The 14,531-nt window shown below is 45.1% G+C and overlaps 1 protein-coding gene across 1 annotated transcript in view; it reads left to right on the top strand.

Moving 5' to 3' along the window:
• The window catches only part of LOC120027523 (lysophosphatidylcholine acyltransferase 1-like), a 30,960-nt gene extending 16,863 nt beyond the window's left edge, over positions 1-14,097 (top strand). The window contains exons 3-14 of the mRNA XM_038972487.1: positions 496-710; positions 2,440-2,552; positions 2,653-2,713; positions 7,609-7,667; positions 8,757-8,791; positions 9,615-9,669; positions 9,821-9,903; positions 10,086-10,211; positions 11,180-11,333; positions 11,671-11,769; positions 11,959-12,100; positions 12,370-14,097. Coding sequence (XP_038828415.1) covers positions 496-710; positions 2,440-2,552; positions 2,653-2,713; positions 7,609-7,667; positions 8,757-8,791; positions 9,615-9,669; positions 9,821-9,903; positions 10,086-10,211; positions 11,180-11,333; positions 11,671-11,769; positions 11,959-12,100; positions 12,370-12,548 — 1,321 coding nt within the window. The 3' untranslated portion in view covers positions 12,549-14,097. The remainder of the gene's footprint in view (positions 1-495; positions 711-2,439; positions 2,553-2,652; positions 2,714-7,608; positions 7,668-8,756; positions 8,792-9,614; positions 9,670-9,820; positions 9,904-10,085; positions 10,212-11,179; positions 11,334-11,670; positions 11,770-11,958; positions 12,101-12,369) is intronic.
• Positions 14,098-14,531: the final 434 nt, after the last annotated feature.

The following is a 14,531-nucleotide window of genomic DNA, read 5'->3' on the forward strand; positions in this document are numbered from 1 at the left end:
ATTCAGAAGGTGAATGGGCTGGATAAAATGTTGAAGTTCCTTTTGAACGGGGTGTGGTAGTAGGTGCCAGACACACCAGTTTGAGTATGTCAAGAACTGCAACGCTGCTGGGTTTCTCATGCTCAACAGTTTCCCGTGTGTATCAAGAATGGTCCACCATCCAAAGGACATCCAGCCAACTTGACACAACTGTGGGAGGCATTGGAGTCAACATGGGCCAGCATCCCTCTGGAACGCTTTCGACGGTGGTGTAACTCAATATAATGTTTTGTACACTCGGTGTATAAAATGAATGACACACCTGATAATGACAAATATTGTGGAATATTTGTAGAAGGTTTGGATACGATTGACATTGCCAGGGCAAACACACACACACACACACGTGCGCGCAACAGGACGTAATTGCAAACCAGTCTTAATTTACTTACCTGTATAAATAAAGGTTAAGTAGAAAATAAACACACACGCCCTCAATCAGTCTCTCTCCTACAGGATCTGTGACATCGCCCTGAGGGGGATCATGCGTGCCATGTGGTTCTGTGGAGGGTTCCATTGGGTGACGGTGAAAGGGGAACCGGCTCCGCCCTCGCAGGCACCCATCCTCACCCTGGCCCCTCACTCGTCCTACTTCGACGCCATCCCCGTCACCATGACCATGGCCTCTATCGTCATGAAGACTGAGAGCAAGAACATCCCCGTCTGGGGCAGTGAGTAGTCCTCATTTTCATCTCTCTCATCTTCATTAAATACCACTGTCTACCTCGCCTCTCTTTCGCCTTCTCTCTGCCTCTTCCTGATTTGTCAGGCCTTTTCAGTCTGTCTCACTGTCTAGGGAAGTGTGTACTCTAGTCGTGATCTTCATTCTCTCTCTCTGGTTCCACAGTCTTCCTCATCTCTCTCTTTCCCGGTCTGTTGATCTTCATTCTCTCTCTCTGGTACCGCAGTCTTCTTAATTTCTCTCTGGGTGTGTCTCAAAATGCATACTACCGTGCTCCAAGCACGCAAATTGGAGCGCGGGAGGGTCAGAGTATGAGTCCAAATGAAAGTATGTGAAACGGAGCATGGAGGGCACTTCTCGAATGCGTACTCCGTTTATACATATTTTGAAGCATCGATGCACAAGCTTCAACCACAAGCTTCAACGGAAGGTATGCAAAGAAATATAACGCAACCACTTTAAAAAATGTGCAAAATTTGTTCAAATCAATGGTGGCCATTATTTGAACGGAAGCGAGAGAAAATACACTCCGACTTGGCAATGAAATGTTTCCTCTTCACATCTCATGTGTTACCTCTTCACATCTCATGTGTTGCCTGACTACAGTATTTGATCTTGATACGTTATTAAATAAATGCTGTTAATTTTGGCCTGTTTACCTGCCTACGTACTGTAGATCGCAAGCCCATAATAGGTCAACAGGGCTAACTGGCTAGCTATTACTGTTAGCTAACCAGATAGCCACAAAGAATAGTTAGCTAGCTACCCACGAATCTATTGCCTATTATTAGTTTTAGGTCATTTTTTTCCTTTTAAACTATCTGGTTAGCTATATTGTTACAATTCACATTTAGCTAGCTGATAGTTATGACGTAAAACGGTTGCCTTGTGTATATCTTGTTTCGTCTCTATTGTCATTGTCCTGGCTGAAAGACCGTTCAGTGAATGGGTAAGTCCCATGTCCATAGTAAGTCAATAGGGCAAACTGGAAAGCTAGCTAGCCACGAAGAATTGGTAGCTACCCACAAAAAATGTACATCTACCTTGCATAACATTAGTGTTAGGACATTTTGCCTGTTTAACTAGCTAGCTGGCTAGCTAGATTATTACAGTTCACATATCTAGCTTATAATTCTGAAGTAAAACGTTTGGTTTGTGTACATCTTGTATCGTCTATGCTTGCTATTGTCCTGGCTGGAAGAAGGTTCAGTGAATGGGGAGGTGCAGCGTGAGTTAATACAGTTGGGGGAGTGTGACTGCTTCTCAAATGTATTATTTTATGCGTTCTTCACACACTCAACCTCACAAGAATGTACTCAAGAGGTTGTAGGAGAGTGCACTCGGAGCATGAGAGTGTGGAGCACGGTAGTATGCATACTGAGAAACCCCCTCAGTCTCCGTCAGGGGCGGTGAGAACCATAGTCTTCTGATAGATAGTGACTGGTGTGTGTTAGTGAGGTTATCAGAGTGGACATGACGGTTGGAGAGAGGAACCGTATGAGGTGGTGAGACCAGGTGTTAATGATGACCATATTGTCATTATAACATTATTATAGTTATATTGATATTATGCTGTGCTAATCACTAATCTCTATCATTCCTCTTTCCCTCCCTCCCTTTCTCTTTATCTCCATCTTTCTCTCTGCCCCTTCCCCCACCTCCCCCTCTCTCCCCAATGTCTTTCCCTCATCCTCTTCTGTCTCTCCCTGCCCCACCAGCTCTGATAAAGTTCATAAGACCAGTGTTCGTGTCGCGGTCGGACCAGGATTCTCGCAGGAAGACGGTCGAGGAGATCAAACGCAGAGCCCACGCTGGAGGGGAGTGGCCTCAGGTAATGTAAAGACCAACCTTCCTCAATCTTGAAGTCTAATTCAATGTACTGTGTATTTAGATAAGTACCGTGTGTGTACTGTACGTGTGTGTGTTTGCAGATAATGATATTTCCAGAGGGGACGTGTACCAACAGATCCTGCCTCATCACATTCAAGCCTGGTATGTGTTCTTTATGCTGACCAGGTCCTCGTCTGTCTGTGTGTCTCTCTCTGTCTGTCTGTGTGTCTCTGTCTGTCTGTGTGTCGCTCTGTCTGTCTGTCTGCGTCGCTCTGTCTCTGTCTGCGTCGCTCTGTCTGTCTGTCTGTGTCGCTCTGTCTGTCTGTCTGTGTCGCTCTCTCTCGCGCTCTCTGTGTCGCTCTCTCTCGCGCTCTCTGTGTCGCTCTCTCTCGCGCGCTCTGTGTCGCTCTCTCTCGCGCTCTCTGTGTCGCTCTCTCTCGCGCTCTCTGTGTCGCGCTCTCTCTCGCGCTCTCTGTGTCGCGCTCTCTCTCGCGCTCTCTGTGTCGCGCTCTCTCTCGCGCTCTCTGTGTCGCGCTCTCTCGCGCTCTCTGTGTCGCGCTCTCTCTCGCGCTCTCTGTGTCGCGCTCTCTCTCGCGCTCTCTGTGTCGCTCTCTCTCGCGCTCTCTGTGTCGCTCTCTCTCGCGCTCTCTGTGTCGCTCTCTCTCGCGCTCTCTGTGTCGCTCTCTCTCGCGCTCTCTGTGTCGCTCTCTCTCGCGCTCTCTGTGTCGCTCTCTCTCGCGTTCTCTGTGTCGCTCTCTCTCGCGCTCTCTGTGTCGCTCTCTCTCGCGCTCTCTGTGTCGCTCTCTCTCGCGCTCTCTGTGTCGCTCTCTCTCGCGCTCTCTGTGTCGCTCTCTCTCGCGCTCTCTGTGTCGCTCTCTCTCGCGCTCTCTGTGTCGCTCTCTCTCGCGCTCTCTGTGTCGCTCTCTCTCGCGCTCTCTCTCGCGCTCTCTCTCGCGCTCTCTCTCGCGCTCTCTGTCGCTCTCTCTCGCGCTCTCTGTCGCTCTCTCTCGCGCTCTCTCTGTCGCTCTCTCTCGCGCTCTCTGTGTCGCTCTCTCTCGCGCTCTCTGTGTCGCTCTCTCTCGCGCTCTCTGTGTCGCTCTCTCTCGCGCTCTCTGTGTCGCTCTCTCTCGCGCTCTCTGTGTCGCTCTCTGGGTCGCTCTCTCGCTCTCAGTTGCTCTGAGTCTCTCTCGCGCGCGCCGACTCTCTCTCTCGCGCGCGCGCGCCGACTCTCTCTCTCGCGCGCGCGCGCCGACTCTCTCTCTCGCGCGCGCGCGCCGACTCTCTCTCTCGCGCGCGCGCGCCGACTCTCTCTCTCGCGCGCGCGCGCCGACTCTCTCTCTCGCGCGCGCGCGCCGACTCTCTCTCTCTCGCGCGCGCGCGCCGACTCTCTCTCTCTCGCGCGCGCGCGCCGACTCTCTCTCTCTCTCGCGCGCGCGCCGACTCTCTCTCTCTCTCGCGCGCGCGCCGACTCTCTCTCTCTCTCGCGCGCGCGCCGACTCTCTCTCTCTCGCGCGCGCGCCGACTCTCTCTCTCTCGCGCGCGCGCCGACTCTCTCTCTCGCGCGCGCGCCGACTCTCTCTCTCGCGCGCGCGCCGACTCTCTCTCTCTCGCGCGCGCCGACTCTCTCTCTCTCTCGCGCGCGCCGACTCTCTCTCTCTCTCTCTCGCGCGCGCGCCGACTCTCTCTCTCTCGCGCGCGCGCGCCGACTCTCTCTCTCTCGCGCGCGCGCCGACTCTCTCTCTCTCGCGCGCGCGCCGACTCTCTCTCTCTCGCGCGCGCGCCGACTCTCTCTCTCTCGCGCGCGCGCCGACTCTCTCTCTCGCGCGCGCGCGCCGACTCTCTCTCTCGCGCGCGCGCGCCGACTCTCTCTCTCTCTCGCGCGCGCGCCGACTCTCTCTCTCTCTCTCGCGCGCGCGCCGACTCTCTCTCTCTCTCGCTGTGTGTGTCTCTCTGGCTCTGTGTGTGTCTGTCTCTCTCGCCCTCTCTCTCATTGCTAATGTTTGCATTACAGAGTCTCAGTGGGGTTTCACCCCTTGTGCCTGTCACTGTGTATGTGAGTCTTGAATGTGCACTTCCATGTGTGTGTATTTCTGTTTAGGTGTGCATGTCTCTGTTCAGCGTGTGTGTGTGTTGTCGCTTTGTGTGTGTGTGTGTGTGTGTGTGTGTGTGTTCCCACTAGTGTACCCCTCTTCATTGTAGCTGTCCCCACAGAGTAATCCCTTCTGTTCTACCCCTGTGTCACTGTCCTGTCCCCATAAGCCATGCTTTTCTAAACCTGTCTCACCCTGTTCAGTTAAGCGACATTCTGGGAAACGAAAAACAACAAAATGGTGTCCTCGCCATTTGTGATTGGTATACAGCTGAGGGATGGGGCTAGGGAAATGTCACCACAAGTTCATAGACAGGGCTCCAGATGCAAGGAAAGACATACATTGTTGTTTGTAAACAATGGAGTAACATTCTTATATTTTGGGCTATGGCAAAGGTAAATAGTTATATATTAGGAATTTAACTGACCAAATCTGACTGGAGCTGTAAATCCCTGTTTTATCTAAGCGTGTTCCCGTCTGTGTAGTGTTGCCCCTTTAAACCCAGCTGTTAGTTTAACTCTGGGTTGTCTCTGTCCAAATCCATTTTTATTTATACAGCACATTTCAGAAATGCAGTACAATGGTCGTCACAGGAAAAAACAAATAAAAACAATGAAAATAAAATGAAATATTTAAGAGGATTAAGAAAACTAAAGAATAACAGTCAAATCTGAACAACTAAAAAGCACCCTAAGGAAAAGCAAAGCTTTTTTTAAGATCTCTTTTTGTCCACAGTTTCAGTCTCTCCTCCCCATGCCTCTTGGTCCCCCTCAGGTTCTCTGGCAGGCTTTTCCTGAGGCTGGGGGCATAGTAACTAAAGGCTGCCTCTCCATGCCTCTTGGTCCCCCTCGGGTTCTCTGGCAGGCTTTTCCTGAGGCTGGGAGCATAGTAACTAAAGGCTGCCTCTAGTTAAAAGGCCAGTGCCAGAGGACCTGAGGGACCTACTGCGTACATAAATTAAAAACATGTCTGACATGTATTGGGGTGAACAATCGTGGATTGATTTAAAAACCAATAGAACAACACCTAGGTTTTTTTACTTGGTGTTTTACCTTTATTGCTCGTGAATTAAAATGTGAGGCCAAATTCTCTCACTGTGCTTTGGCTCCAACAATAAGTACCTCAGTCTTGTCTGGATTTAGCTGTCCAATGTGTCTCTTGTTTAGTCCTCTCACTGGTTCTCTGCCAAACAGCCCTGGCGTACAGTATGTCTCAATCATATTGTCATCTTCCCTTCTTTTCACTTTTGTCTGATCTTCTCTTTCTTTTCTGAATTCCCTCATCTCTTCCTCTCTGCTGTACAAAAATGTAAATCTCACACCGATCTTCACATGCATATGCCCCTCTCTCTCCCTCTTTCTCTATCCCCTCGTTCTTTCTCTCGCCCCCTCTCTCCTCTCTCCCTCTCATACCTCCTCATCCCTCTCTCCATACTCCTACATAATCATCCAGTCATAACTCCTACAGTATCCTAGTGGTAATGGTCCCATTGCACCCAGAGGTCAGGGTAGTCTCCAGCAGTTTCATGACCAGGCTGTACTACTGTATAAAACTGTAACCATTAACACAGGATTTTGACGTTGTGTGTCCTCAGGGGGAAGGTTGTCAGTCATCTTAAACACACACACAGAGACGGTTGTCAGAATGTCAGTCATCCACCGAGTGTGAATTAGGCTTGGGCGTTGTCCAGATTGTCATACCTTCATACCAAACTTATGCCATCCCAGGTTATTCGGTAATAGCAGCACTGAACACAAAGGGCACGGTTTTCAAACCTCACTGAGTCTCTAATGTGAAGGTTAGCAATGCAAACAAGTACATGTAAAATCCCATGGCGAATGCTAGTTAAATGCTAACTAAGTCATTGCCAACATTCTATACAGTCTCTGACAAACAATTTACAGGGCAGACATCCCAGCTCATCTAGTTATACAAGTAACTCAAAAATGCTACTGACAGTTTGCTACACACAAAACAAATATTAGACAGCAAGGCTCTTGATCCAGGGGGAGATTCTCTGCTGTTACCAAGCAAAGATTCATTATGAAACAAGCTAACCACTTAGCTAGATAACTAACTAGCTAGCTACTCATTTAGCAAACCGAATGCACAACTAGGCCTATTTTATGACGTTTCCACTGGATCAGAGCATGGCTTTAATTATTTTATTTTTTTACCCTTTTCACGGTGAGTGGTTATTGAAAGAGGGCTCGAAAGATTTTTCAACTAGGCTGAGTTAAGGAACTAATGTCATTCTCAATGCATGTAAGAACAGACTTTGTTTACTTGCTGTTTGAGGTGAATAATTTATTACTTTGAGAAGTTCCACAGTGGTGATCTGCCTCTGCCTACTTCTATGTATAATCAGGTGTACGTCCTTACTCAACATTGACAGGAGGGAATCAGACCGGTGTCTCATATGCCATAAAAACATATATATTTTAGACTGCTCGGCCCACCAACAGCCTAGCGACCAAACAATCGACCAGTCGACTAAATAGGGTCAGCTCTATATTGTCCCCAGCACAAGGTGCACCTGTGTAGTGATCATGCTTTTTAATCAGCTTCTTGATATGCCACACCTGTCAGGTGGATGGATTATCTTGGAAAAGGAGAAATCCATTTGTGCATAACATTTGAGAGAAATAAGGTTTTTATGCGTTTGGAAAATTTCTGAGATCTTTTATTTCAGTTCATGAAACATCGTACCTACACTTTACATGTTGCTTTTTATATATTTTTTTCAGTATACTTAAAGTACCTAGTAATAATATTCACATTTATTTAAAAAATGATAGTTACAACAGTATTGAAAAATCATCCCATGGCTATTTCCAAATAAGCGGTATACGGTATATATGGGAGAGTATGAATATGCTCACATAGACACACACACACACACACACACACACACAAATGCGCACAGACACACACTCGAGCTCACTCGGTAACATTTCTCTCTCTCAGGGGCCTTCATTCCAGCAGTTCCAGTCCAACCAGTAGTCCTACGTTACCCCAACAAAATGGTAAGCTACTCTCCTTCCCTCCCTCTTCTCCTCCAAACCACCCTCTCTCCATTCCTACTTTGAATGAAAAAAAAAGAAGCAACGCCCCACCAAGACTGGAAAACGTTGATTGTAGTAGATTAGTGGCGTGAAAATACGTTCTTCCTCGTAACAGCAGTGACTCAATAACGCACTAAAATTTGACAGGTCTAACTAATGTCTGAGTCTAAAGGAAATTAAGTTCATGTATATATAATTTGATATACAGAAGAATATACTTAACTGTCTTATGATTTATATTATCTTGTTTGATATTGTACATTTAATTGTACAAAAAACAAATCAATTCTAAAAGCTTTAACAAGAGCAAGGTATTGTGTTTCATTTGAAAACAGCATCACATTTTGTAAAAGCAGAATATTTCAGGTCATCCTACCCCCCTAACCTCTTCCTCCTTCCTTCCCCTCTCCTTCCCTTCGTCCGTTGACAGTTTCTCTCTTCTCAAGGCGTCAGTCTGTGTCCGTTTTGAGTGGCTTCATACTCGTGCGGAGTGATATTTCATCTCTACAATGTTGTCCTCTCCTCTTGACCTGCAATAGCACAACATAACTGAAAAAGTCAAAGCAAGTCTCAAATAGACCATGCCCCAAGTTGCTTTCTCTTGTACAAAGGTTTCAGACCATTGTAGACGGAGAGGGGAAAGGAAGCCTCTGTAGAGTATTGAGATGCAGCCTCTGTGTAGGCGCCAGTCCTGCTGTGTGTCACTCATTTAGGACATGAGCACACTGTGATTTTGTGCTCGAGTATTTTGGATGGAGCCAATGCTTTTTCAATGAGAGTTATCTGTTGACAGATGAGTGACAACAGAGATTGTCTGACAAATGCACAAATGGTCTGTCTTTAGACAGATAAAACTCGTCGGAACTCGTCTGAAAATAGTTGGCTTGAGTTGCACTTTTGACGGACAATGATGTACGTCGTACGATTTGATCCCTTTTCATGCGTCTGTGTCTCTGGCCCGCAGAGGAGAGGAAGCCAGTGTAAAGTATTGAGATGCAGCCTCTGTGTAGGCCCCATTCTTGCTGTGTAACTAATTTCCTCTTCCGACAGGATACGATCACGTGGACATGGCAAGGCCCTGGAGCGTGAGTATCTCTTCCTCATTATTTTCATCTCTGTCTCTCTCTTAGTGAGGGCCTCTTTGAAAGAACCGATCTCAGTCCTCTTTAAAGTGAACTCCGTTCTCTTTGTATTCACACTGCCCTTGCCTTTGAATGAGGACTCAACTCTTTAGCCAGCTCACTTCACCTATTTTGTGGACAGAGTCCTCTTTGCATTCACATTGCTATGTTTAGAAAGGAACCAAGATCTTTTCCCAACATGTACTCTGTTTTTACAAAGTACAGGACCAGCCATTCAATCAGAATGCGTTATCGGACAGCTAGATATACTTTCAGTACTTGTATTTTGGAAGCTAATAGATTGCGTTTGGGTAAAATATGAGACATAATAATTGAAATCAGAAGATACTATTAACATGTCAATTTGATTGGTAACAGAATAAATAGCAATAGAAAAACTGCAGATAAAAACATATTTTTTAACATCCAAGGTAGGCTACTGCACCTTTAGGAGCTAGAATAGACGTTGTACCCTGTGTTGTAATTCTCAACAAATATGTTTTCTTTTCATACTATTACAACACTTCATCAATAAACAGCTGATGAAGCTCTCTTAGCCTATACACATTGCAAACAAAAACTCCACACATTTTGGGATTTCTGTGCGTCCTTGACAATCACTAATCAATATTCAAAAACGGCACACATCTGGCAATATGTTTTAGATAGATTTTTAGGCCTGTGGTTAATCTTCACAATATCCCCTTGCACAACTTCTCTCTCATCACCCCTCCCCCTTTTTTAAATTTCTGAATCAACTGATTACTCTCTCTCGCTTTCCACTCAGGTTTGAGATACTGTGGCTGACACTGTGCCAGTTTCACAACCCCATAGAGATTGAGGTAACGGTTATTTTTTTAAAGGTGGACTCAGCAAATATGACGCCATTGTTACATAGTGGGGCGTCTTACTGCGTACGGACGTCCAATCTTTCTTGAAGAAAGAGAAATGGAAGATGGGCGGGTGATAACAATGAGTTTTTCTTCCATGCAGTACCTGCCTCTCTACACTCCTTCTGAGGAAGAGAAGAGCAACCCTGCTCTGTTCGCCAATAATGTCAGAAGCATCATGGCCAAGTTAGTTGTGTGTGTGTGTGTGTGTGTGTGTGTGTGTGTGTGTGTGTGTGTGTGTGTGTGGCCTCCCCAGGTTACATCTGGCTATCTGTGTGTCTTATACTTCTCTAAATGCCTGCCACATATACAGTATATCTGACATGTCAGGGGGGAGGGTTCTGACTGCTCTCTCTGTGCTTTGATAGGGCCCTGGAGCTGCCCATCACAGACCTGTCGTTTGATGACTGCCAGCTGAGCCTAGCAAAGGGCCCAATGCGTGTCCCTAGCAACAGCAGCCTACTGCAGTTCAATAGACTAGCGCGAAGGCTCGGGTGAGTTGGAGTTTACTTTACTATTGGTTGTTAAGCGTTATTACAGGTCCTTAATAGTTTTTAAAACAGAATTGTTTTGCTGATGTAACAAAACATTGATGTTGAATGAATAAGAACATTTCAAAATGTTTAAATGTTTATTCTAAAATCGTACATTGTGTTTTTGTTTAGGTGTCTGAATGGGTAGGTAGGGTATGAGTGATCTCTTGTTCCTCGTTTTGACATTTTAAGGGTGTCATACTGGGGAAATATTACTGGATTTACTGGGAAATACTATGACTAATATTACTGGGTTTACTGGGAAATACTACGACGAATATTTTCTGGGTTTACTGGTCGAACTGGGAAATCCTACAGGGTTTACTGATAATACTGGGTAATACTACTGAAATCCTAGTGGGTTTACTAGGAAATACTACTGGGTTTTCTGATAATACTGTGAAATAGTACTAAGGGAAGTGGCAGATCTATGTCAAAGGAATGTGTTGAATACATTCAGATACTAGAAAGTATAGTATTTCAAATTATTTGAGATGTACTTGATTTTGCCATTTACATCTGTGGTTTTCAAACTTTTTCAGCGGGGACCCCATTTTTGGCACCAGAAATTCTTCCCACCCCAAATCTAATGACACATCCTTAAAACCGGTACATGTTTATTTTCACATTAACAAATAACCTTCAATTCATTACATTCTCATCTCTCCTATCAACATTAAGACAACCAATACATACATTTACTCAATCAAATTTCAAATTATTTCTCAATGAAGTTTGTATATTGTCCCATAAAATAATCTGTACTGGTTCCCAATTTTTATATATATATATTTAATTTGGTGACCCCACTGCAATTCTCGCGACCCAGACTTTGAATACCGCTGCATTAAATGGACAAACCCAAGCTTCTAGCCACAACCCTGGACAGTAGGAAATGTATTTCTTAACCATGTATTTTCTATGTGCAGGCTGAGAGCGGGGACGACAGATACAGTGTTAGAGCAGCAGGCTAGCAAAGCCAGGAAGCTTTGGGGATACAGACTGGGATTGGGGGACTTTGCTCATTACCTTGACCTACCTGTGACGGACATGCTCACAGAGTTACACAGCCTCTTCAACCAGGTAGGTATCTAACACACAGTGTATAAATCACATAGTGTCCCACACACACAGATTTTTATTCAGTCAATCAATCAAATTAGGAGAAATAAATAACCATTAATGTTCTTTTCTTGCTCTGTCCCGTACTCCCTCTCTCTCCCTCCCTTACTCCCTCCCTTACTCCCTCTCTCCCTCCCTTACTCCCTCTCTCCCTCCCTTACTCCCTTTCTTTCTCTCCCTTAATCCCTCTCTCCCTCCCTTACTCCCTTTCTTTCTCTCCCTTAATCCCTCTCTCTCTTTCTCTCTCTCTCCCTTACTCCCTCTCTCTCCCTCGCTCTCCCTTACTCCCTCTCTGAAGCATGGAGATGGTCAGATCGACATCAGGGAGTATGTGATAGCCCTGTCTGTGGCATGTCAACCCTCTAAAGCCATGGACACCCTCAGGCTGGCCTTTGGGGTGAGTGACAGGCAATGAAGCTTTATAACAGTTCCTATGAAGCACTATATTAACCCAATGTCTGCTCTTTGACAGCGTTATAACATCTGTCTGCTCTTATAAGGCATTTATAATAGAAATACCTAGATAATATATAAAACGTCTGCTATATAAAACGTTATAACTGTCCTATGTCCTGACCCTGGTCAGATGTACGAGGCGAAGGAGGACATGGCGATCGTGGAAAAGGATCTGGCATCCATTTTGAGAACGGCGTTGGGAGTGGCAGAGGTCGACGTCACAGAGTTGTTCTCAGCAATCGACACACTTGACGCGGGGAAGATCACACACGGTGATATCACACACTAATGCCCTTTCTTGCTCTAACGTTCTCACTCGTCTTTTCTAACTAGCATTGACTTTGCTGATAGTTGCTTTATTGAGGAAAAAGTTGTACTTGCTGCGATTGTGATATGTGGTTGTTTCACCTAGCTACTTTAAGTTGAATGCACTAACTGTAAATCACTCAGGTTAAGAGCGTCCAACTAACGGGATCACTGCCAACACTAATTACGATCTCTCTTTCGCTCTGTCCTTCCCTCTCTCTATATCCATCTGTAGATGACTTCTGTCGGTTCGTGGAGCAGCACCCAGACTTTGCTCAGGAGTACCTCCTCTCCTCCAGGACAACCCCCTCTACCCCCCACACAGCCCCCCTGGTCAACGGCTTCAGTGTGGACCATTACGACATGGAGGAGCAGACCTGCAGCCTCCCTGGACAAAAGAGGAAAGAAGACTGACTCAAATGGATCTATCTACTGCCTATTACAGAGAGAGGAGGGGAATGGAGGGAAGAGGGAAAAGATGGCGGGATAGAAGGACGATCGGGAGGTCCTGGGCCTCTATCAAACAAATCTATCTTCTACAGTTACTATATCTTCTGTGTTACTGTGGCCCGTATGTTCTACCAGAGAGGAGGAGGGAGGGAGCGAGGGATAGGATATATTGAGATAAGAAGGGGTGGATAGACAGAGGGAGAGATAAGTAAGAAACTATTAGGTGGATAGAGATTGAGACTGTGAAAGGGAGAGATGGAGGGAAAGAAGGGTTGGGAATGTTGGAGAGTAGAGGGAGAGATTTGGTTAGTGAGATAATATGATGGAGGGTGGAGACAATCTGTTCCTCCGGACACCATCTCACACCAATACTCCCATCTCTGGTTTTGTCTGCTACTGTTTTCAAGGACTTTGTATGCTTTCTGACTTTCCAACATGAGTTAAAGGACCTGGACACCTCTGAAGGTCTTCTGAGTTCATCAAACACTTTGGCTATTTATTTTCAAAAGGGTTTTACTTTTCTCTTATGTACAGTATAGGTATTTATTTGTCTTTCCTTTTTATCATAATGACAATGAAATGCACACTCTGGTAAGATGATTAATATTTTTTTTAAGATTAGTTTTATCAGGTGATTAAGCACCAAACTGAGCTGAGCTTAATCACTGCCGTTCATAACGAGACTGACTGAGATCAATTGGATCGAGCTGAAACTAAGCATCTCACTGCCTTGTAGACCATAGCAACTCACAAGACAAACTGTTAAAATGGGTGAATATGGGACCAAACTTAGACTTCTTATTTTTAAACCACGTTCACATTGAGCTCCTTGTTGCCTTTTTAAATTGTTTTAAACATGTTAATGGTTGTTTTAATGTTGCTTGAGTGACACATCCCACAGCTTAAGTGTATTTATTTTCATAAAGGCATAAACACTGGAGTCTCAAAGATGAACATTTGTTGTTTTCCCTTTTCTTATTGGATGAACAGAGAAAAAGAGAGTTGGGTTCCATCTCAAATGGCACCCTATTCCCTAAAGAGTGCACATTTGGCTCTGGTCAAAAGTAGTGCACTATATGGGGAACAGGATGCCATTGGGGGACACATTCAGATGTTTACCTATTTTTTATTATTTTAAAATTTTTAAATTGCCTTTCTCATATCACTCTGGAATGAAGTTGACCTTACACAAATATATAGGATCAGCCCACCCTGCTGATATCCTAACATTGACCATTATGCAGGGGGCCATCATAAAACTGATCTGTGATCAGTTCTGACTTTATGATAAACCATCAATCTGTTCTGGCTTTTTGTACTGGTTAGTTTTGTTTTGGAAATTCTCTGCAGTTTGACTTTAAAATCGACACCTTTTGTATGTTGTACATTTGTGGTATCTACATCTTTGAATGTTTGAATATTCATTTTGTAAGAAAGTGAATTGTAAATTATGAATACCTATGCAGTGCTCATCCCTGCCTTTTATGTTGAATTAAATCATGACATTTCTACAGCTGCGGCGTTATTCTTTATTGCCACTAGTGGGAGCTGTGGAAACGCATACATATTCAGTTTATTAGATGGTGACTATTCTATGCCTTTGGCAAGGATGATTGGAAAACAACTTTTTTAAGTGTGTGTGTGTTATATATATATTTATCCATCTCCGTAGTTAATGGTGACTTTCACTCCCCGCCAACCATCCTACATCTGGACTAATTTCAGAACACAGGAAAGGTGAAAGCAATGTCTGTGGAATTTGTTCTCAACTGTCCAGTTATTTCCAATCAGTGCATATGGCCTCTTGTGTTCCCTCTCCTCTCACACCCTCTTTACACAAGCTGAACATTGTGTAATGAAGGTAAGGTTAACACTGTGCCCATTAACACACACCAACCATCCTGGCTTCAGCTAAAAATAGGCAGGATTAAGCTCAAGCTGAGATGA

The sequence above is a fragment of the Salvelinus namaycush genome, chromosome 32 (genome assembly GCF_016432855.1).
Source record: "Salvelinus namaycush isolate Seneca chromosome 32, SaNama_1.0, whole genome shotgun sequence".
Lineage (NCBI taxonomy): Eukaryota > Metazoa > Chordata > Actinopteri > Salmoniformes > Salmonidae > Salvelinus > Salvelinus namaycush.